Raw genomic sequence first — 25,466 nt, 5'->3', positions numbered from 1 at the left:
AAAATATGTACAGTAGGTCACTCGTACATCGTAGTTTGATGGCTAGCTTGTTGCTGAAAAAAAGATGAACAAGGAAGCGTCCATGTTTTTTTCTGTCTTTGTACGTGTGAAAGGTGCAGAGGTTCAAGATGGCTTCATTACGAGGGATGTCAAATGTACACAAAAGGGGTAAAATGTACACGAGGGATGCACAAATCCTACTGTACCACTACCATGGGGTAGTCAAATCGGCATTGAGGGTAATGTAGGAAATCTTGATAAAAAGAAAAAAAAAAAAGAAAAAAAAAAAGAAATGAAAAGGGATAAAAAGAAAAATAAGCTTAATTCAGAATTCCATTACCAAAAAAAAAAAATCCTGGAAGGCACCGAAGGTCACGTTATTTATTAATTATTATTAATAATAATAATCAATACTTATTGCTCATACTATGGATGGTTTATTTTACCTTAAATTTCCTCCAAAATGCATCTACTAAGCTCACAGGCATTAACTTAGGGTCACAACCTCATGTTATTGTTTGTATTATGAATGAGTAATGTAAACTTCTCCATAAAATTGCTGTAAAAACGAAATCATTATTTAGTCGTTGGCTTGTGCCTGCTAATTTCTGTTCCTTGCCAGATGAGGTGGTGGCAGGATTTTGGAAATGCTCAGTAGGATATTGGTTTGAAGATGCACACCCCATACACAATGATGTGGTGTATTATGTATGCAACACACTTCAAGGAAATGATGATTAATGATCAGGGTGTGTTTGCAGAACATCGCACAACCTTGAAAGGAGCACGGAGTGGAAAAACACAAGTTTCAGTTCTTTATCTCTTTTTGCCACAAGATGGAAATAATAGCACAGATGTCTTGGAATATTGCTGCTGCATTAGCAGTATATTAGTTTCCAAAAGCAATTTCACTGTCATATTTTACGGCTTGTAGAAGCCTAGGAGAGGTCAAATCTGTGTCGTATCCAATTTTAAAAACATGCATTTCACACCAAAAAACTCTCTACAAACAAAATCATGCAGGGTCTTTTTTTTTTTTTTAAACCAGACAATATTGTATTTTAGTGGTTTATATCATAACATAATACTGCCATGTCAAAAAAAAATGGAAATGTACCTCATTATGATCACACGAATTTATGCAGATTTCACATTATTTATGGCTTATGACCTGGGCAGGGCTTTGTTGTAGACTGGGTGGATATGTAAACCTTGCTTTTAGTTCCAAAGAGACAAAACTGGTAAACAGCAAACACAATCTGACTACTGAAATGAATAAAAGTGGCCCATTATCAGGCAATAAAGTCACTCAGTTCTACGACGCTGCCCCAGGCAACACTGACTGGCATTTACTTTCTTCTAAAGCATTTATCTATGAATAGGAACACTGCACATTCAAAGTGCTACACCACCCTGGTCATGTCTGTGCCAGACCCACAGAATGCTCCCTACATTGCTTTTTTTTTTAATGTCTGTCTGCCGAGTGTGTGCTCAGCAGTTCTCTTAATATTGTTTTCAATAAGAGTCAAATGAACAATATAGCATGTGCAATTTGTCACTCTGTTATGCTGTGTAAGAGAAAAACGATACTATTTTACCATCATCTCCATCACTTCATATCATACCAACTTCTCTTAAAAAAAATAATAATATATATAAAATAAAAAAACGGCTAAAACTCATTCAACATATACCCAAAACCTTTCTTGGTATTACCCTTATGGACTGTTCCCCCCCCCACTGCTCTTATAATTAAATGGTTCAGTTCTTTGGAGAGCAACCCCCTCATCAAGCTGCCATTTCTTCTATAACTGCTTAAAACAAAGTCTATCCAAGAATTTCTGCTTCATCCTTTCCAGACAGAGTACACTGGTCCGTAAAACACACAGCGTTCTTGGTATTGCACATGTTCCATTAAAAATCAGCCCTTCTCCTTGTCGTTTAGTAAACTGCAGCATCTACTGCGGTTCAGCGACGCTGTCTGCGTAGCGGGCGAGCGTGCCGGACCACTTTTTGCTCGAATGCGGCCTTCATGGTCTTTTCAATCTGCTTCATAAACACCTGAGGAACTCTGCCACATAGTGTGTTGACCGTGTCCAAGAATTTGGTCTGGAGAGGAGAAAACAAGGACTGGAAAAAGTTTTCTCCAACAGGATACTGAAAAAAGAAAAAAAAAAATGAATACATGATCACTGCAGGGAATAAGAACAGAGGTTAACGGTGATGAACAGGTCACAAGTCATAATGCTCTTCGTATACGAAAAACTGAACAGCCACATACCCTTGGCTGGTCATTTTAATAGAAAAACCAGCAAATTAACCAATCCCAACCTGTGGCAGCAGTACAATACATAAACTCATCAGGTCAAGCTCTTCATTTAACGTTCACATCAAATGTCAGCATGGGAATTCTGGACTTTGACTGTGGTGTGGTTGTTGGTGCCAGGCAGGCTGGTTTATGATGATATCTTTGGAGTTCCATGCACAAAAGAACAATACAAAATACAACAACCAAAAAAAAAAAAAACAACAACATTTAGTCTGTGGGTGGAAACAAATTGCTGATATGACGGGACAGAAAAATGACCAGACTGACTTAATCTGATAGAAAGTCTACATTAAATATCAATGCCACTGTTTACAACCATGGTGAAGACAACCATAGTTGATCAGAGTCACCAAGGTTAGATTCTGCTGTTTTATGCAAAAATACGATTAAGCTCTTGACCTGAATCTGCATGATTTTAGGCACTGTGCTGCTCCTTGAGGATAGGTTGACACTTTGCTCACTTCACACCTGACTGAGCTGATGAAGTAATTATTGAGCTCATCAGCAATTCAATTAGTTGCACTGGCACCAGGGGAAGATGAACTACTGAATAGAGCTGAAATAGATGCCTGTATACTTCTTTTTAATACAAGCACGTGTAAAGAGATGACTCACATTTCGTATAGAATCATACATCACTTTAAAAGCTGGCTGCTTGTCGTCATGGTAAACGCCACGGTTGCCATGGAGAATAGACACACCCTCCTCCTCTGCCCCCTTGCAGTTGCTGCCATACATGCAGTGATCAGGTCTGTAGTTCCATTGACACGGAAATGTATACAAGCATTCTGTAGAGGCACACATTGCATATTTCACACACGCACACCTTTTAAAAGTGATACAAACACACACAAACACTGGAAACAAAGAGGCCATGATAATATATGCTATTTTACATCAATGACAAGAATGACAGATTGCTGTCTGCCGTATGAGGTGTGACGCATCAACAATAAGTTACTAGCTTTAATTAAGCGTATTAATAACTGGTGAGCAGGTAAGTCAGGAATTACCACAACGCTCCTTCTGTTGTTAAAGCCAAACATTGTACTTGAGTGGGATGATACTGATCAGGTATTAGTTCAATACTAGTCAAACCTCTTCAAACTGTGTGAATTATAATCATACAGATTTCATAAACAGTAACAACCGAATAAATTCAGAAGTATATGAACAGTTCAATTTATTAACATAATTGCAATGACTTATGGGATTTAATAACAAATTCAGCAGCCAAAAAGACAAATTATAAAGTGTCTATACACATACATATACACACACACACACACACACACAATAATATGATATATATATATGTATTTCCCCCCCAGCGTAAAACTCTAGGCTCTCTGACTTTAACGAGCTTGTTTCACACGTTCCTTTCACACGTCTGAATGGCTTTTTTTGGCACTGCTATTTTTGGCTATGTTCCATCTCGCTGACAGACAAACACAAGCAGTGCCAAGTCTCTCTCTCTGCCACGAGTACTTAATCCCTACACCTTGTTTGGAGTTTGTCACAGTTACTCAAGAGTCGTCAAGTGTTTACCTACTCGCACGCAGAGTCCTGAAAAAACTACTGCGGAACTTGTTAAAAGGTTCAATCGCTGGGGGAGGGAAACGTCTGTTATATACCCTGACAATTTTCTAGACGACAAGACAAGCATCTGCATATATGTTTTGGGTTATATTAGTGGCTGTGAAAAGATGACCTATGAGAGTCATATTTTAACTTGACCATCACCTTCCAAATGGATTTATTCTTAATTTGAAACCCTAATCGACCTACAACTGAGCTGAGCAGTGAGCTGAACTTTAGCTAAATACCTTATCTGAAGTCAATGCTACTCAATGTTACAGTATACACAAATATACACAAGTCTACATTAAAATAACAATTAAAAGTAACAAAAAAAAAAAAAAAAGTACCTGGATTGTAGTGGAAAATAATGTTGAGGAGGTCCTGATCCCCCCATGTGATGTGGTTCTTGTATTTCTGGTAGAGTGGATGGAGCAAGTCCTCCCATGACAGGCCACTAGTGATCATGCTGTTCTGTAATATCGAGAGTGGCAGGTTATTTTCCTCAGCATTGAGTCTGAGAGCGTACGTTCGAACACCTGCCAATACAGAATATTTCCATTCATGGCTCCTGTGGAGTCAGGTTTGAAATGTTCAAACCTGACTGGATTTCAGAAGGATGGTAATATCGAAGCAGCCGCTTTCACAATTTTCCCAAGCATGTTAACTAGCAGCTGCTCTCAAAGTCTCTCAATGATGCTGTGTGACGTGGTTCATGAGAACTGCAATGCCATGGACAAGTAAGGAGTAAAGCCTTAGCCAGATGTCAAAGAACTTATATTTTATGTGTGCAACATGTTAAACATTGTTGAAGATGGTGGCACATTGTAACAATAGACACCACCCAGGATGAAAGTAAATAAAAAAAATTCTTGACTCAAGAAAATTCCTGCAGACCTTGGCTCAAGAGCCGATTCTAATCTATTTTACAGATAAACGCAGTACATAATCCTGTAATAGGGCCATTTTTCATCAGATATATGAGACTGACCATCCATTCCTTTCAAATACTATTTAAAAGCTTAACTTCCACTTTCAAACACTCGCTAAAAAAAAGAATAAAATAACATCTCTGGAATTTTCCAGTGCTTTTTGGAGGAACTGGTGCATTTATAAAAACACACAAATGGGTACAAAGCTGTGGAATCTCTGAGATATTGCCTCGCTCTGCACTATTTCCAGCAAATTATTTTCTCTGGCTACCAAAAAGCTATTTGCCCATCTTTGATCTTAGAAACTTGGTCCCGTTAGCAGTCTGAAGAGGCACATAAATTAGATTAATGTAGGTTACAGCGAGGAGGGAAAAAATTTCATTGGTAAGTTTTAATACTTTACATTTATCTTGTCTCTGAGATTCTACTCCTCTGAAGAGGGCTGTAAAGTTCAGGGAATGGAGAGAGATAAAAAATAATAATAATAATAATGATCAAGTAACATTTCATCCTAAGAAATGAGAGGTCATTAATGGTGGAGGACTCTAAAATGATGGTTATGCCTACAACAACACATCATAGTTTTATGAAATTAAGAGATGAAAGAAGTACCAGATCTCCTTAATGGTGGAGGTGCTGTGTTGTAAATGGGGGAATTAGACGGTGTGTCTTTTGTCTTTTTCTATGCCAGGACTAAGCATAACTCATTTCTAGCACTCCCATTTAAGTTTATAATGCTTCCAGCAGCATAGCCGACCCATTAGAATTTATTTCACAAGCTCAAATAAGATAAAGTATATAAAAGAAGCAAAAATCATCCAACCAACCAAAAGCAAATGAAATAATTTGTTTATCGTTAGAGCAATAATAAGAATCACTTTGGAAGCTCATTACTTCTTACCTTAAACAGAGTGCTGCGAATACGCGTGAGGTTCATCAGCATGACACCGGAGTTGACCCCAGTTACGCCGTAGAACGGGTGCCGTGCAAAACGACTGTACCAGCCGATTTTAGGAATCTCGTGCTCAGGGGCCATGGCCGCCAACTGAGTGCTGTTAAAATCCTTTAGGAATTTCCAGATATCATCCATTGGTCGGAGAAACAGGACATCTGTGTCCACGTATAGCAAGGAGTCCACATCTTTCAGGATGACCTGAGGTTTGAACGAGAAAGGTTATTAAAGTCTTTTCACATAGGGTAAGAAACAGATAAGGAAAAACAGAACGAACATCCTTACTGGGAGGAAGAGTCTCTGGGCAGCACACGGCTTGAAGAGTTTCTTCCATTCCTCAGCGTTCCCCACGGAAAAAGTGATAGGATAAAGAGCATACTGGAGCTTGGAAGAGAGTGGCTGCGGCCAGCGGCTTAGCTAAGAGATAAAAGGAAATCTGTCACTTCAACAAGTTTCCTGAAACAATCAATCAGCTTTCACTACTTTAGACCAATAAGGACATTTTTCCTTCTACAGGATTAAACATATTCGGTGTAGTACAAGTACTTGGGTGAAATATGCTGAAATTCACACTATACAGCAGGCCACATATGCCATGTGAATCCCAATCGGTTTTCTGGAAAGACTGAGCTTTGCTGTCCCAGCTCTTAAAACAGTAGTCAGGAACACTAAATGCTTACTTGATCAAATAGACATTTTTTGCATGCATAAGTGTAGACGAAATATTTTTGTCTGGTTTATCCCTCAAAGTGAAAAATGGAACAATGCATTTTCAGCTTAGAATCAACCATTTACTTACTTCATTTACAATGAACTTAATACCTTCAATAGTATAAGGCACAAATTATAATGATTTGATGATTTACTTTTATCTTCATCCACATTGCTTTCTCTAGTCTCAAGTGTGGCATTTTAACTGTTCGCTGTTCTTATACAAGCACGGAAATAATTGCTGATTAATTCTCTGTTCCGTTGAGTTCTGTTGACTAAAAAACCCTTAGATTGTACAATTGAGATAGAGAACAAAAACATGCAGAACCTTCAATATAAAATAGGACAAATCCACAATGTCCCACTTGTGTTGATTAAATAATTGTGTTGCAATTTCCTAAAATCACACTTACAAGCTTGTTAGATTGAACTGATTTGTTTTTAGGCACTACATGAACGCTGTTTTACATTAGTGAACATGTCTCTTAAGCGATTTCCTAGGTTTGACTGATTGTGATCCTTTCAAGTGATTATGGTTTATCTCTTCTGAACTACAAGGAACAGCCGTTTTTCTGGGAACCTTTTGTAAACGGGTCATCGGATACTGTTCAAACCAGTTATCCTAATACAGTCCGATATCAAGTCATGTAATATGGAAAGAAATAGAAAACTGGGATTATTTAAATGAGTCACAGAAAGAAAATACACTACACAGTCAAACATATGTGGACACCTGATCGGCACACCTGTGTGTGGTTCCCCAAAAAGCTAGCAATCGCGAAGCAAAATATAGTCTTAAATGTCTTTCAATTTTATCCTCTACTCTAATGTTCTTGCGGAAAATCCCTACACACTATCATCTAATAGAAAAACTTCCCAAAAGAATGGAGGTTATAAGAGCAAAACAGGATTAGCATAATACAGTGCCTCTGGAGCAGAGAGGGTTAAAAGCTTGTGGCCCAAAAGTGGCAGCTTGGAGGTGCTGGGGCAAGAATCCACAAACATCTGATCAACAACCCAGAGTCTTAACCATTTCAACTATGGTGTACATGTAGGCTATGAGAACAGTTTAGTTCAAATTATATGGACCAATTAATAAAAATCAAGCATAACTACTTAAAGTAGTAAACTACCTCTTTACTGGTATTCGTGTTTTTGACAGTGGCTGAAGAATGGCAAATTATTCTGTCTGGTTTAACTGAGCGTTTGATGAAATTGGGAAAATCAACTCATGATGAGCATCAGAAACATGATTTATGCACACAACAATTTCTTCAATTACTTCTGCACTGTAAACTATTAGACACTGTTACATTCCTTTAAGTAATGGACTTCTTTCCTGCAGCCTCTATTAAAGCTTCCTGCTGTTTGTTTCCTGCTCCCTTCTCCAGAGCTGTTTGTTTTATCCGGAGCCTAGAACTCCAAAAGCTGCCTGTTCTGCATGTGGCCTTGATCATTTTCTGCTTTGTTGAATGCCGAGTTCCACATTACTATGAAACAGCCAGTTCCATTGGGAGCACTTGCAATGCCAAGAGCCAGCAGTTGTGTCACTGATATGGGTGAAGAATCAAAGCACAAATTATGTAAAGGCTTCTTCCACTCGCTGGAGGTTTAGGGGCAGGAGCTTCAACTGAAATTTGCAATAACAGTTCTAATAAACATTGATGTTTCTCTGTTTAAGGTCAACGTGAAGTAAACTAGCGCGTGTGTGACACAGCAACCCGGGCACTTCACTCGCTCAAACACGGTCAATTATGCTTATTATTACTTATCACCGGTGAGCATAACAAAACAAAGGTTTAAGCATAAAGCTTAAGACATTATTGTATTAATTAAATTAAAACCATAATGAGATGTGCATCTCAATCTACCAATATTCTACACTATGCACGAGGACTCTAGGTAGGATGCTCAGTTCCATCATGTTATAGGGTGCAAGCAAAGTGAACAGGAAGCCATTTGTGATATGCCTTAGATCAGGTGTCCACGCTTATCTGGAAAGGGCTGGTGTGGGTGCAGATTTTAATCCCAGCTAAGCAGAAACCACACCCGAGTCTATAGAAAGCTAAGATCAACTGATTGAACAGGTGGAATTAGATGTGGCTCCTGCTTGATTGGAATGAAAACCTGCATGTACGCCTGTCCTTTAGGGATAAAATTAAACAATGCTGCCTTAGATAATGATGGAGAATCTAAAATATATACAGTATAGACCAAATAAAAAGTTATTGCGGGTAAGCAAATACCAAATCTTAAACTGCTGCTGCACACAATGATGCTGCCTCTTATATCTACTTAAATATAAAGTACTACTTTTGAGAAGATAAATAAACTTAAAGGTAGACATTAAACTAATCCACTCCAGAAGAGAAGTGATTTAAGCCATTAATCAAACTGTGTGACTGTTTGATCAAATCACAGTCCTGAACTATTTTTAGTTCCTCTTGTTTGTCACAGCTCTGCTAAGGCAAATAACAAATTGCTTCCTATTCACTGGTTTCACCCTACAGAGGACAAGCAATAGATGGCCAAGGGTTTGTGGACACATGACCATCACAACCATACGTGGGCCAAACTGTTGTGACGAAGTTGGAAGTATCAGAAGAAAGTGACCTTCATAAAGACTGGAGCAAATGACCGCAAGAGTCCTGTACAGATCCCTGGTCTAAATCCCAATAAGACCTTTGGGATGAACACTGTCCTCTATACCTCCTCATCAGACAGAAGTGCCTGAAATCACTAATGCTCTTGTAGATGAATGACCCCAAATCCCCAGTCTAACAATAAGACTTTGCAGAAGAGCAGAAGATATAAGAGCAAAGAGAACTACATCTGGAATGGGATGTTCAATAAGCACATGGCTATGCTGCTCAATTATGCATAGTGTAGAAAGATGCGAGTCTTGCTAAGAAGATAATATATTAGTGCTGCACGATTAATCTTATCGTAACCGTGATATCAAGCCTGTGCGATTATATGACGCAAAATGCTGCGATTTTATGAAATAAATAAATACTAATAAAATGCATGTGTGGACATGACAACCCTTTCTCTCTGAAAGCTGTTTGCCTTTCATACACTACATCGCTATCCGCTAATAAAAAAAATAAGACCAGTGAGTTTCAGTTTAGGCAGTGGCACGTGTGGCGCGTATGGTCATGTCGTGACTTTTTCCGGTGTGCAGCGCGGAACGGGTGAAGATGGATGCCGAGCAGACGGCATCCAAAAAAATGCTACCTCTGTTATATGTAGTGTTAATTCCGTCAGACGAGACGAAATATGTTCTACGAGACGATGACAAGACTGCACCACTGCCTAAAAATGCTGACTAAGACCAAATTAACATGCATTATTGTTGATGAAAAAAGAGGAGACAAAAATGTTTTGTATAAAATAAAAACTAAGATAAAATCTGCTTTTTCATCAGCTGTTACGCCTTTAAAATATTCAGAACGAGTTCACGGCTTTGCGCTGTTGATCAAGTTACAGGTCTCAACTGCTGAACAATTGTATTGCTTCCGCTAAAGAAAATAGTGCGATCCGTCTCTAAGGTTAGAATCCTGTATGTCCATGGCAGCGGTGTGTTATAGTTAGCAGCGATCTGTTATCAAGAAATAAAATAGTGTGCGCATAGAAAAAATTCGTCCACACACTGCTCAAAAAAAAACTTTTTAAACATCCTGAGCACAAGTCCACCGTCTAGGCGGCTTTTTGTGTTAAATGATATTTCCTGTCGCTGTGCAGGCGCTTTTATTGTACATGACAGCTTATGTCCCGATGACCGGTCTTTGCATTACGAATAAAAGCAGTATCAATAAAGTAAAACATGTGATGTGCAGTCAAGTTCGAGTGTATGCTCTGTTTAAACGAGTGTTCTCAACTTCTCACTAATACTTTTGCGGAGTTTTGACAAGTTTTATAGCCTTGATATTGTTTCTTATTCAAAAGTGGTGACAGAAAAAACTCTTTACCCCCATCCTGAAACCTCTTCCCCTGTCACAATCACATCATAATCAAAAGTAATAATTAGGCTTAAAAGCAAATGTATATGTAAGGGAATCAAGTGTAATAATTACATGTAATATTGCTCCAAATATCATCTATAATGGTGTGTGCAATACCATGTATAACTTGCATTAAGTTGGTAATTTACTTGTATAATATATATATATATAAATAAAAGGGCTGCACGATTTAGAAAAAATGTCATTGCGATTATTGAGGTCAATATTGCGATAGCGATATAATACTTGCTTGGTTCTCAAGGAAAATGCACACACAGATTACTGATAATGCTGAAATTTGTATTTCTAAACTCAAACTAGCAACAACCAACAAATGCAAAACGTTTTCAAGTTAAAATATAAAATAACATTAATGCTGATTAATGAAACAAAACTGTATATATATATATATATATATATATATATATATATATATATATATATATATATATATATATATATATATATATATACACACACACACATACACACACACATATACAGTTTTGTTCTTAGGCTTTTCATTAATCAGCATTAATGTGTTATTTTATATTTTAATTTGAAAACGTTTTGCATTTGTTTGTTGTTGCTAGTTTGAGTTTAGAAAATCAAATTTCAGCATTATCAGTAATCTGTGTGTGCATTTTCCTTGAGAACCAAGCAAGTATTATATCGCAATCGCAATATTGACCTCAATAATCGCAATGACATTTTCCCTAAATCATGCAGCCCTTTTATATATATATATATATACATACATACATACATACACACACACACAAAAAAAAAAGTGAAATCTTGTGTGCTTTTGATAATGCAAATTTCAAACAGAGTGCATCACAGTGGAAAATAATGTAGGGTCCTGATGTTCTGATAAGAGCTGAGGTCGAATTAAACACATGATTCAGTGAAAGAAAGAGAAAGTGTGTGAGAGAAAGAGGCCTGCTTTCCCTGATAAATGCTTGAGCATTCATCTCAGAGATAGACCCTCAAAAAAATGCAAGCTAAATATGAAAAAAAAACAGACTAAAATGTCAAAAACAACAACAACAACAACAACAAAAAAAAAATCGATTTACTTGATAACGAAAGGAAGGACACCTTTAAATGAACTCTTACCTCTTTCTCAAACTGTTTTGCAAGTTCCTCCTCAGCAAAGATGTGAAACTTGATCTTTTTGATGCTAAAGAGTAGTGCTGATTTAACCATCGTAAGAGTTTCCTCTAGTCGGTTTCCACAAGCAACCACAGCAAGGTGCATGATGTCCTCCACCCTAGGGACCTTTACCCCAGACTGCCCAGGTGCACTCTTTTGCCTGCAGGGGTTAAAACAAAAAGGTACAAATGCATCTCAATTGCAAACTTCAAAAGGGATATCCTCCCAACCCTAACCTTGAAAGAGAAAAAAAAACAAAAAAACAACAACAAAAAAAAACAACCCAACACCCTACTTCATTAAAAAAAAAACACCCCTAATAAGTACACCAACATTTGGAAACCAGGTGGAAAAAATAGTGAATCTGTTCCAGAATCAGCCATGCAAGCCAAATACATGACACTACCACCACCATGTTTTACAGATGCGCTTGTATGTTTTAGATCATGATTAAATCATTTCATCCTCCACACTTTGGCCTTTCCATCTCTTTGGTAGAGGTTCATCTTGGTTCCTGAACTTTTGTTTCTTATCTCTATTACATTTTGTGGCTCATCTCTATATTCCGATCTGGCTTTCTGATTTTTACTGCTGATGAGAGGCATTCACTAAATTCCAGGGATTTCGTTACCACGAAGTAAAGTGGGCATGTTCCCTGAGGTCTTGGAAAAACGCTCACTAAAAAAAAAAAACAGCATACTATGAAGGACAAAACAGTCATACAGGTAGATTTATTTTCGAAAATATCAACAACTAAAAACTATGGTTATGGGTAGATTATCAAATAGGCCACGCCTACCCGATGACACAATATCTGTTACGCTGTTCTGAAATCCCTGAAAATAAGTGCCATTCCCAGAAAAAGCTAACCCAGCTACTGAAGAACTAACTCTCAGTGCCGGTACCAAAGGCTGGATAAAATGGAAGGAATGCGTCAGGAAGGGCATTCGAGACAGAACTTATATCTAAAGAGCCAAATCTAATATGCGGACCACGTGATCCGTTGTGGAGACCCTGAACAGGGGGGCAGATAAAAGACCACCACCACTATAACTAGCTACATGCTAGTTCATGCCAGATTTCTCACAACACTTCATCTGACTTGGTTTTCCTTTGACAACGAGTTACTTTTCTTTTGACACCTTTCAGAACTCGAGTCTGTCTTAAGTCATAAGGAATTGGGTTCTTCTGGTAATTTTCTGGTTATTGAACTTGCTTGTCTTGTGGATAACTGAATAAAAAGTCTAATAGGGCATGAAATCTGCTTGTCCCTGGAACCTGGGCTAGTCATTTGTACAACCTTGCTTCTTCTTGCTTCGTCGTGTCTGTATCCGAGATAAAAAGGGCTGCCTGTAGAGAATGTAGGGAGAGACTGAAACTACAGTTGAATTAAACAAACAGTCTCTCAGGGATCCACTAGGCATATAATACATGCAACATCACACCTACTGTATCTGCCATTATTGGCACTAAAAATCATTGGCTATTCGTCTCATCGCATGTTTCAGCTTGTTTAGCTTATTTATGGTCTATGACATGACATCCATTAGAATTGGTAAACTCTCCAGCACTGCAACCAGAGACCACCTTGGGGACCCTGTGCTCCATTTCTATTAGGATTTAGTTAAAAGAAAGCGTCAGGCAGCCTGAGGAGTTTGTAGCATTTCAGACTAAAGAGAGGAGGGGGAGCAGACATCAAAATAAACTTCCACAAAAGAAGGCCAACTTAAGAGTCGAACGTAGACCCTGATATGGGTTGGAAGAAACAAGAAACAACAACAACAACAACAAAAAGAGCTACGAAGTGAACTTTCGCAAATGTGAGAGTTTTTCTGTGGGCCTCAGACCCAATCACAATACACACATCAGGCACAAAGGAGAACTGCTGTGAAGATTTTGGCTTTTTGCAAGGTGGAACAGTTGAATACACTGGCTGTGAGACTGAAGCAGACAATATTTCAGGAATAAAGAATAATGATCAATATTACACCATGATGTGTTTTATTCCTCTTATAGAGCATCAGGTTCCAATGAGAAGAATTTTTAAATGCACAGAAACACCTACATGGTCAATTCGTTCAAAGATTTGTGAATTAAGTAAAATAAAAATAAATAAAGAGACGAACAAACCCATTAAAAACAACCTAAACAAGCCATTAACCCCCATATGTAACCCCATAACATTGCTACTACAGCAATTCATTCGATAGCTCCACATTTTTACTGTCTTTTTAATACACTTGTACATTTTAATTGATGTTCATGTCTGAAAGAAGTATCTGATGTGTGACCTCGATGTGCTCGATTGGCCGGAGGTGCATGTTGAAAGAAAAGGATGAGACCATGTTGGTGCTGCTGACCCAGAGCCGCCAAGCGGTGGAATGCTGGGACTGTGGGTACTGATTATTTTGTACATTTTCACATGTGTGTATTTGTGATTTATTAATTTATATGATTTTTTTAAGGCTGTTTTTTCCCCCAAACAACAAAGTTACATAAACTCATCAAGTCAGTTGAATTTTATTTTTCCCCCATTATTAACAAAAACTGCCAAAAAGTTGAAAATCACGGAAGTTGAAATGACAAGTGGACAGATATCTGTACAAAATGAACAAAATGTGCATCCTATTTGTATTTAATATTGTGTAAGGCTCACAAATGGTCGTCAGCCCTGTGAAGCTTATAACAGCCATAAACGGTCATATTTATATAGCTATAATTCTGTTACTCCACACAGTGCTTTATTTTTGCCACCCTGACTAGCAATAGAGACTGAAAACCTTTTACCTAAAGGTTATATTTAACATTGGTAACAGTTTCATCAGAAACTAGTTGGATTGGACCGTTTTAGATTTGACTCGATCCTGGATTTGTCCGTCTTTCGAAGCTCTTGTTGTCTTGGTAACAAATCCAAAAGCTCGTAGCTGCACGAGAGCAGGCTTATCCGATGTAAACAAGATCAGATCAAATACAGAAGCATATAATCTTTTACAAATTCAAAACAACTAGCTTTCAGCTCAAGGTGAAATAAGTCTCAGCTATGAAGTTGTGTATATAGAAAGACATTTTGTCAGCATGGGACTACAAATAGATTGCCATTGCAAACCACACCATTACTGTATGAGGTCTGTTAGAGATGGATTTTCTTTTCCTCTATGGGCCTTTTCAAAAGGAAGACAAACTTATCCTACTTAACAAAACTGTGCACACCAATTCCTTAGACAAGTAAAAAATACTTTTGTTTTCTGCATCATTCACATTATTTCGTCATTGACTGCCTAATAGTGCTTCAACGTTTCGATACATCAGCACTGTCCATGTCAAACAGGAGATCTGGCCACACTAATCAAGTTCACTTGCGCAATCAAAAAAACGTTTTTTTTATTCTCACACATCAGTAAATGTATCACAAGTCATTTTTATCTTTGACTCGTAAAGCGATGTACCATGAACAAGGCTCTGTTCATTATTGATCACACTTGTAACTTTAAAAAAAAAAACAATCACTTTCTAGTTTGCTTTTGTATATTAAATATTGTTTTGCTGTAAGCATACAACATCTGAATTGATTCTCCTCGGGTTCTGCGAACATTTTGGAAATCTTTGTGTTCAAATATTTTGCTAAAGTTGACTTGCTTGCATACACGTGGCATGTAGTGCATGTTATCCAACTTTTGGCTTTCTAAATCAGGCTAGCATGCGAAACAGAAATGAAAAACACTAGATAGGATACACAAGTGAGCACCATATTAGCAGCCTCACATCAAAAGAGGAGACTTTGAAGAAACTCTCTGCACTATAACCTATGTACACAGTTTAACTGAAATTCCCCTTTATAGTCTGACGCCACTTTTGCCACCCTGTGTGGTACTTCCCCATATTATTTTTTGAGCTTTTTCATTTCCTTTATTCGCCCCTTCAAATCTCACAAGTGCACGAGACAGTCACACACATCAACCTCTTTACATGCTGCTAAGGTACATTGACATTTAGTACATACAGTCTTAAGATTTCTGCATGCATCGTTGTTATCCTACACACACACACACACACACACACACACACACACACACACACACACACACACACACACACACACACACACACACACACACAAACTCAATAACCAGGCGATTTTATTTTCTAGTTTGTGTCCATCGTAGCCTCAGTTTCCTGTTTGTGGCTGACAGGAGTGAAACCCAATGTGGTCTTCTGCCGTCGTAGCTCATCCACCTCAATCTCAGAACACACCGCATTGTGTGTTCCGAAATGCTTTTCTGCTCACCACAGTTGTAAAAAAAAGTGTTACTTCATCCCTCCTCTTGGCTGAACCAATAAGGCCTTTTCCATTTGACTTCTCGAAATCAACACGTTGTTTCCACCCACAGGACAGGCACTTAATGTTTTTTGTTTTTCCACACCATTCTGAATAAACTTAAGAGATCCTAAACATCCCAGGAGCTCAGCAGTTTTTGAAATAGTCAAACCAACCAACCTGGTACCAACAATCACCAGTCAGGATCAGTTTGATCGCATTTCCTCTATTCTGGTACTGGCTTTGTGCATTAGCCAAAGCTGTTGGTCTGTTGATTGGCTGACTGTATGGAGCTACAGGTGTTCCTAATAAAATGCCTAGCAACTGTATATACTCTGAAATAGCATATATACATAATTTATACATAAAATGTACATGTTTAGAGTGACAGCAATGACTAATCACTCATTAATTTCAGAAAAGACATTTTTAAGCAGAATTTTTAAGCAGATTTTGTCCCAGGGAAGGACAAATCACTAGCTTAGAAGCCCAAGATGAGCAGGAAAAACAAACAAAAAACAAAACAGTGAATTGACATACGGCTAAGTACGGTGACCCATACTCAGAATTTCTTCTTTGCATTTAACCCATCCAAAGTGCACACACACAGCAATGAACACACATACACCGTGAACACACACCCAGAGCAGTGGGCAGCCATTTATGCTGCGGTGCCCGGGGAGCAGTTGGGGGTGGGGGCTCAGTTGTGGCCGGTCCGAGACTCGAACCCACAACCTTCGGGTTACAAGTCAGACTCTAACCATTAGGCCACGACTGCCCCCTTAAACACACTGAAAAACAAATCATTTGCTACGCAACACACATGTCGTCTGGCTATTTTAAGAACCATTGCATATGACCAAAATTTGGTAAAATATGCAACACCTGGTCCTCACAGTACAGTATTTCACAATACAGACGTTTTTAAACATTCCAGATGTTGAATCTCCTTTGCTGTTATAATAACCTCTACTCTTCTGGGAAGCTTTTCCACTAGATTTTGGAGCATGGCTGTGAGGATTTGTGATCATTCAGCTACAGTGGCTCTGGTGTTAGATGAGGAGGCCTGGGCTGAAGTCACGTTTTAGTTCATCCCAAAGGTGTACTGTGGGGTTGAGGTCAGGTCTCTGTTCGAGTGATTCGAGTTCTTTCAATCAAACCACGTCTTCATAGAACACATGGGTGCACCGTATTAGTCACTGTAAACTCTGCAAACTATGCATTATGACCTGTGTACGTGGTTCAGCTGAAATCTCCCTCAACAGCTTGACTACAGCTTTGCAAAGCATGTCTTCCTGGAGCTGACAGAGTGCAGGTGCATTGTCATGCTGGAACATGTTCGGGTCTCTTAGTTCTAGAGAACGGAAAGACGTTTTTCACAGTTTTTGTGACATTTTGCCATCGGTTTGGAAAAAGAACCACATATGGCTGTATTGGTCAGGTGACAACACACCTTTGTCCATGTAGTAGAAGGTCACCTTTTTAGAATTTTTTTTTCAGGTGCACTGTTTAAAAAAATATTCTGTAGAGCCTGACCAAAATCTTTCCAATTTTGTGTGCAATTTGCATCAGATGTTCAGCCAATGATGTTCGCATGATGTTTGAGGTCAAGACTAGTTCTTGAAATAAAATTGATCCGTCTTATCAGCAGTCCAGCTGTGATGACTATAAAGCATGAGTGGTTAAGCCCAGGTGACAAATATAATATTATTATATTACTATTAATTAAAATCATGATGCCTGTAGGAGTTGCCATTAGGTGAATATTTAATATACTTGTTCAAAATAAACGTTTTCCAGTGACCCTACCGCTACCTCTTCGCGACCTCCAGGTTAACTGTTGATATCGTTTTTATATATATATATATATATATATATATATATATATATATTAGAGGCATATTAAGATGCTTGAATGGTGGCTTGACTATTTTGCATGAGGAAAACTCTTATACAACTGTATTGCTGTGTGAGCCTTAAACTAGATTACTTCAGTAAGCAAACACGCTAGCCAAACTAAAAGATCATATCCGTATGTCTGACTTTAGTGTTTATCAAAGTTTGTAGCTGAAATTTCAACAAAATGTCTGCCTTTGTGTTGAGGGTTCAAACAGGACATGCTTCATCAACAGGCACATTACCAAGACTGGATGAAGATGAGGGATACATAAAGAACATCTCCCGGGGTTTCAAGTCCTCATTTATTTTCCACAGACTGCATTAATGCACATAATTAGTTCCTCTTTTTTAGCTTAGTTATTTGGGCCTCTGGGTAAACAGAACAAGGCCTAGCTAATGAATTAATGATTTGTCGTCTACCCGCTGCTCCATTTTGTATCCATGAGGTACTTTTCCTCCGCATTCAATAAAACAGTCCATTTTTAAAGTACTGCATGAGGCCACTGTAGATCACTGGCTGTGCCTCTGCCACACAATAACACCAACACAAGGAGTTGAAAGGGTTCTTATTCTCCGACTTAACTCGAGAGGCACGGTTTCAAGAGACGTGATATGCGCTTAGTTTAAGAAGCTTCGTTTCGGCGCTTGCCTGGTATCGATCTACAGACTTTCACATTTCAGAGCTTGCACCTATTAAATGCATGACCTAGATAACTGGTAGAAATACTCTGTACTCTCGACTGTTCTGCTCTCAGCTCTGAGCAGCACAGAACGCTCACAGACATAGAGCCGACTGTGGAACATCTGCAGCACATCTGGAAGTGTTTAACGCAACATTCTGAGGCTCGAGAAGGAATAGAAGTCGTTCTTAAAGGGTGTGTGTGCCTACAGCAGGTAATCATCAGGTAAAGCCTTGCTAGGACAGAACAGAGTAAAAATAACCACCTACTTTAACTTTCTTTAAGGCTATGTGTTGAACGAAACGAAATGTGTTGAAAGTAGCTCCAACTCTGGTGTCGTGTGGAGAAGGTAAAAAGGCTGTATGTATTCCAACCAGAGAAAATGCTCTCTCTGAACATGGGAGTCCAGCCAGCAGTTTTCAGCAGGCTTTTTTCCCCTCAGCAAATAGTCTTGCACAGCCAACCGAATTAACACTTTTCCTCCTGCTTGACAATCTCAGTCGTGCCTGCCAAAAGACTGGGTTTTCTTGCCATACTTGGCTGTTGATTACCTGGTGATGAAAAGCATGAAAATTGGGATTTTGCTTTGCGTTAATGCAGGGGATCGGAGTGCACGGAGTCAGAAGTCATTGGGATGCTAAATGGTGAGCGTGGAGAAAATGTGGAGCTGTACAGAGAGACAGAGAGAGAGAGAGAGAGAGAGAGAGAGAGACAGAGAGAAAGAGAGAGACAGAAAGACTTGCCAGATGCCATGAACCGGTACGTTTGCCTTGAGGGAAAGGACATTAAATCCCAGGCAAAAACGAGTGCCATTTGTTTTACAATGTGTATTCGGGGCCTGTTTACGTGTTCTGCGATGCTACACAACACTCGAAATGGTGCGGCAAACCTGATGATCCAGCTGTGTTTTACCAGTAAACTTTAATCATATGACTGACTCATGCGTGTGCATGCAAAACAACTTAAAAGCGGAGTGCAGAGTGCAAGCCAAGCATCCAGTTATTAAAGGATTGCTACAAAACAAGTTTTCTTGCAAATGGAAAAATACCAAGTGCTAGACAGACGATAGAGGAACAGAAAGACGAAGGTTGTTGTGATTGCTAGTGCTCTGGAGGGCTACTTATAACTAGCACCAAGGAAGGAAGAGAAAGCCAAACTGCACAACAGTAGATGTTTTGATGAGGTGCAATATGTTATCATAGAGTTTAATTTCACTTTGTGCTTTTGCATTTATTCCTCGACTGATACTCTAGGGTCGTTTGCTGCTTGGTTTGCTATCTGTTCAGAGATTTTTCCTTTAGTTTGTAAATAAGGTGGTTTTCACACAGGGTATGTTTGCTGTGGTCCAAATCAGACCACATCAATCTGTGATCGTTTTTGCAGCTTTGGTCCCCAGCATGAAGAACAAACACAACACACTTTTTTTTTTTAATTATTTTTGGTGCTATTATATTCAGTACATCACTTCACCTCTTCTCGGTCCAACAACATTCCCGTCACTCACTGTACACGTGTTGTGGAAACTAAATGCCATCATCGACAAAAACACAAGCGCAGGTTAAGTTACTTCCTGAACGAGTTCGGATCCGAGTACGAGTTGTGTCTCAGTTCTAGTGCGACCGATCTTACATCGTCTCCTACATGCGCTTCTTGCTCCAGATGACAGCGTTCACATTTCAAATTCTTCACATAAACCACGCTCTGTTCAGACCAATGTGTTAAATTCATGAAATGATTATTTAAAGGTTTTGCTTGTTGCCTCAAGGACAAATGGAGGAAACCGTGATGGAAAATTTAACTAAGAAGTTGTTTGTGAAACTCTGACCTTCTGTGTGCGTGATAAGACGGTCTTTGTGACTAGAAGTTGTTATTCCTAGAGAGGAGATGGCGAGACTCAGGCCCAGTAACAGCTTAGACAGACCCCCGTAAGGTTATGCTGATCCGGAGATGATCAGGCGAATGTGCCCCTTTCTTTGGTTTCTAAGTTTGAATCATGCTTATAGAGTGTCAATGTATCAAATGGTCAGGTCTCTTCCTCTCTCATGCTACAGCTATATATAGCCCAAATATATTGTGAACCTTTTGACTCTTGCTCATGCCTACCAGTGTGCTATTTTCTCAAAAACCTCCACAACAACTGCCAAAGTGAAAGCCTCTTTAAAAAGAGCCTGAGACCGTTTGGAGTGTTCACACGCAGGCCAAAAATCCTGCAACCTGTGCTCAGACAGCTGAAAAGGACCATGTGTGAAACCGTCCTAATGAAGGAAACAAAAAGTCAATTTGTTTTTTTGATAGAGACCAAAAAACATTACACAAACCTTGACAATCTCTGGCGAAATCTCTTCTATTGCCTCATTGGTGGCTTGCCTCATACCTCCACGGTTGGGGGTTTGATTCCCGCCTCCGTTGTATGTGTGGAGTTTGCATGTTATCCCTGTGCCTCCAGGGTTTCCTCTTGGGCACTCCGACTTCCTCCCCAGTTCAAAAACGTGTTGTAATAGCGGTAAATGTCTGTACTGGGCGAATGCGGTTGTAAACTCAAATTTAGTTATTTATTTATTCTAATAAATCAAATTATCTTGTTGACATTAAATAAAGAATCATCAAAAATGTTTTTTAAAATACAACACCGTATTGCAGGCAGTTTAGGAGCACGCACGCACGCGCGCACACACAAATTGTGACGTTTTTTTTTGGCATATCACACCCCACGACACAACACATCATTAACACATCATAAGATACACTTGTGTGGAAGAAATGTTTACAGTCGGGGTGTGTGAACCAACAGTGCGGCTTCGTCGCTGTTCTGGCAGTCTCCATCCTGAACTCTAACTCAGTGTGAGGAATATCAGCCAAAAGAACAGAGCAGCCTTACCTCATGAAAGGATTAAGCCAGATCTCCAGTTTCATTTAACCTAATCCAACGGGAATGCTCGGAGCCCTTCCCTGAGCTGACACACTCTCAGTACTCAACTGATAAGAATTCAAGGCCTTCAGTAGAGTGCTCTGTTCCAGTGCAACACAGAACTCTTTCCCAGACCATGTAAAAAGAATTTGACGGTCAGGGCTTATCATTTATACCAGAGGATTTCTATTGATCTATATAATTAGACTAATGGTGAGGGCTGATGAATAAATAACACGGAATAATTAAAGTGCGACAGGACGTTCAGACAGGAGGGGGTATGTAATAAAAGTATGATTAAAAATGATCAAGGACGAACAAAAATGTTTGGTTAAATGCAGAATAGTAACAAAACGGCAGCGCAGTCTCGATCTAGGCTCCTTAAGAAATCTTTCTAGAATTTTCTTCTATAGCTGTGTTCCAAATACCACACACTTTGGACTCTTATTTCTAGTGTATGAATTTAGAAGGGTTGTGTTATCTCAGATGGAACGCTAAACTTTTTCTAGTGACGTAATGCTGTCTGCCACGTGTACTGCGAAGCCGGTTTACTGTTTGGAAGAGGTCTTGTCCAGCAGAGTGTTGTCAGACTTCTTAAAAATAGTTTCTACTTCTAGTTATACAGGGACTACTCAAAAAGTTCTGATACCAGATTAAACCTTTATGTAAACCATTTATACAGTTCATCCATTTAAGCAACAAATCTTCTGCACATACTTAAACAACAGGCAGAAATGTGCACCCCCCCCCCCCCCAACAATTGCTGAGTGTCTTTTTAGCAAGACGCGAATGCTTTTGCATCAGAGAATGTGTGAAATTTCTCAAAACGCTGGATTTCAGCAGCACTTCACATACATTCACACTTTCCACCTCTTTCTAAAACTCGACAGTAGCTCAGGGGAAACTGTGACCTACACTTGTATGTCAGTCACAGCCTGGTGAGGCAGGAAGTCTGTCCGAGGGAGGATGAGTGTAATATGGAAAACAAACAAAATAAATAAATAAAGAAGAATGAGCACTAATCATATTGAAATCAAACGGCGCATTTATTTTGAGCTTTTTTATTGCGAGTGGAATTTTCCAAACAGCCCTTCCTCATCCTGCCCATGTGTATACTCAAACTGACACTTCGCAGTGGTGAGGACAAGAGTGTCTATGTGGGTGCAGCGATAGATTTGTGTTGCGAGTGTGTGTGTGTGTGAGTGTGAGGAAACAACGAAGAAGGTCCAAGTCCAGCTAAACAATACCCGTTTGTGATCACTGCTCTATTTGGTGAACAAGATAAGTTACACTCATCGCATCAAGGACCTGCACACGTAAATGTCGGCATCTGAGCAAAACAATACCACCGATTCATCCGTATTTCATCCAGTAATGCTCACAATCGCTCCTTTTTGTAGCGCTCTGAATGGAAGCAGTGGCCGGCTGAATGGAGAACGCCGTTCGAATCAAAACTGGTCACAAGGGAGCAATCTCGCTCAATTAGACCCAACAAGCTGATCATTGATTTTGGCCTTTCTTTGTATTGCTCGCGGGAGTCCTTCGGAAATGAGCCACTTCTTCCCAAGATGACCTCAGGTCAGGCCTGAACACAATAATATTCTGATATATAGGCCATTTCGTGTGGGTTATGTTTACATGAACCTTCAAGAAACAGAGTTCTTGGGGTCACAGCCCCTCAAGAAGAAAAAAACCTGATACTGTTATGTGATTTAATATGCTATCTGACAGTGTTTTCATTTTAACATATAAAACAAATAAAATGGTTATGCCCTTAACTTCTTTAATAGGGATTTTTTTAATTTTCATATTTTCTTTAATATGGTTTCGTATAAAGTTATAGAACGTTGTGTGTGTTTTCTCTGGGCTTTCCCTGTACCACCTCCCAAAAAGCTAACAAAAAAGACAAAAACTACATCCTAGTTGGTGTACTGGATTTGGTCAATTGCATGTAGGTGTGAATGGGTTGGTGTCCCACCTACTGTGTGTTCCACAGCACACCCAGTGCTCCAGGGATAGGCTCCGGATCCACTGCAACCCTGTTCAGGATACAGAGTTACTAAAGATGGGTGAATGTCTGAAAAGATGTTTGTACAGTATGGATGTTTGTTTGAATGGATATTGTCTTTGTTCCATTGTCTCTTTGGAAGGAAAAATGATTTTTGGATGTCTGTCTGTCAGGACGAATGTTTGTCTTTGCTCAGTTATCTGGATGGAAAGATGAGGTTTGGATGGAAGGATGATGTTTGTCTGGACGAACATTTGTCTGCTTGTTTGTCTGACTGGCTGGATGAATGATGTTTGGATGGATGTTCGTCTGTTAGTCAGGATGAATGTTTGTCTTTGCTCGATTGTCTGGATGGACATTTGTCTGTTTATTTGTCAGGATGAACGTTTGTCTGCTTGATTGTCTGTCTGGATGGAAGGATGATGTTTGGATGGATGTTTGTCTGTTTGTCAGGACAGATGTTTGTCTTTGCTTAATTGTCCGGATGGAAAGATAAAGTTTGGATGGAAGGATGATGTTTGTTTGTCAGGAGGAACGTTTGTCTGCTTGATTGTCTGTCACGATGATGTTTGGATGGATGTTTGTCTTTTTGCTTGTTTGTCAGGACAAATGTTGGATGGAAGGATGATGTTTGTCCGGATGTACATTTATCTGTTTGTTTGTCAGGATGAATGTTTGTCTGCCTGGATGGAAGGATTATATTTGTCTGGATGTACATTTGTCTGTTTGTTTGTCAGGAAGAACGTTTGTCTGATTGATTGTCTGTCTGAATAGAAGAATGATGTTTGAATGGATGTTTGTCAGGACGAACGTTTGTCTTTGCTCGATTGTCTGTATGGAAGGATGAAGTTTTTCTGGATGGACATTTGTCTGCTCGATTGTCTGTCTTGATGCAAGGATGATGTTTGTCTGGATGGACATTTGTCTTTTTGTTTGTCAGGACAAACATTTGTCTGCTCGATTTTATGTCTGGATGGAAGGACGATGTTTGTCTGGATGTTTGTCTTTTTGTTTGTTTGTCAGGAGGAATGTTAGTCTTTTTTTGTTTGGACGGTTGGTTGTCTGTATACTGACACGGATACTGATTTGAGTGGTGGTTGATGCCAGATATCGTTGTTCCACCACATTATACAACCCAAACGACACAATATCCTCACTCATCCTGTTGGATATGTAAAACACGCGTGAAGCCCAAAGCCAAACCGCAAAAGCATTTGATTTTCAAAACCAGCAGATTTGCTTTTCTCTTTTCGCTGATTAAAACCGCTCGAGCTTTAGATAACGACTGAGAGCAGTAACGATGCTCATGTTAACCGCACAACCCTCTCACACACCTTCACTGCAGCTTGGTCTAGTGGAAATGTAAACGGTCTACAAACTTAAAGCAAACTGGGACTATAGAAAGTGATGCACGATGGCAGGAGACACAAATCAGACACTTAAGGGTGATGCATGGACAAATAAATCTGCACGTGAATACAAGCTCACTGTGTAGCATTTTTTTTTAGCATTTTATTTACATGACTAAACTATATCAAACGTGAATAATTATACAAGTCGTGTCCTACCTAAGCTTAGAGCTGCTATTGACTCCTCTGTAACCTTCTTTGCGACTCGGACGGATCTGTTTAGGAATCTCATGAGGCTTGAACACTTCCACAGAAACTAGTTTTCCAGAAGCAGATGGAAAACTGGGAAGTTTGCGGTCTTGTTCCTGGACCGCGCTAAGCGGCGGCGGCTCGTCCGCGGCGTTTCCCCCGAAAAAGTAGAAAAGTAGGAAAACTCCGAGGGACACAGCGAGCGCCACGACTTTGCAGTGAATTCTCATGGTGGAAAAGTTCTCTGTGAGCTCGGCCACGCATTGAAACGGCGAGTTAAAGGTCCGAATGAATAACCAGAAGGTGTCTCCGAAGCGTTGCCATGCGCGTCGTGAAGAAGAAGTCAAGGCTTCAAGCTCGGCTTTAGAGCGCGCAGCCCGTCCACGAATATTCACTC

The 25,466-nt window shown here is 39.4% G+C and overlaps 1 protein-coding gene across 1 annotated transcript; it reads right to left on the bottom strand.

Annotated features, from left to right (window-relative positions):
• Positions 1 to 802: 802 nt before the first annotated feature.
• gxylt2 (glucoside xylosyltransferase 2) lies at positions 803 to 25,457 on the bottom strand. The gene is made up of 7 exons (XM_027146541.2): positions 25,040 to 25,457; positions 11,626 to 11,821; positions 6,077 to 6,208; positions 5,741 to 5,992; positions 4,258 to 4,381; positions 2,945 to 3,117; positions 803 to 2,157 (listed from the first exon to the last, which is right to left on the bottom strand). The coding sequence occupies exons 1-7, from the start codon at positions 25,297 to 25,299 to the stop codon at positions 1,969 to 1,971; spliced, it is 1,326 nt and encodes a 441-aa protein (XP_027002342.2). The 5' UTR covers positions 25,300 to 25,457; the 3' UTR covers positions 803 to 1,968.
• Between the last annotated feature and the right edge of the window lie 9 nt (positions 25,458 to 25,466).

This window comes from Tachysurus fulvidraco, chromosome 5, assembly GCF_022655615.1.
Source record: "Tachysurus fulvidraco isolate hzauxx_2018 chromosome 5, HZAU_PFXX_2.0, whole genome shotgun sequence".
Taxonomy (NCBI): domain Eukaryota; kingdom Metazoa; phylum Chordata; class Actinopteri; order Siluriformes; family Bagridae; genus Tachysurus; species Tachysurus fulvidraco.
Note: the sequence above shows the minus strand (reverse complement) of the source record. Positions and strands in the feature narration are given on the sequence as shown.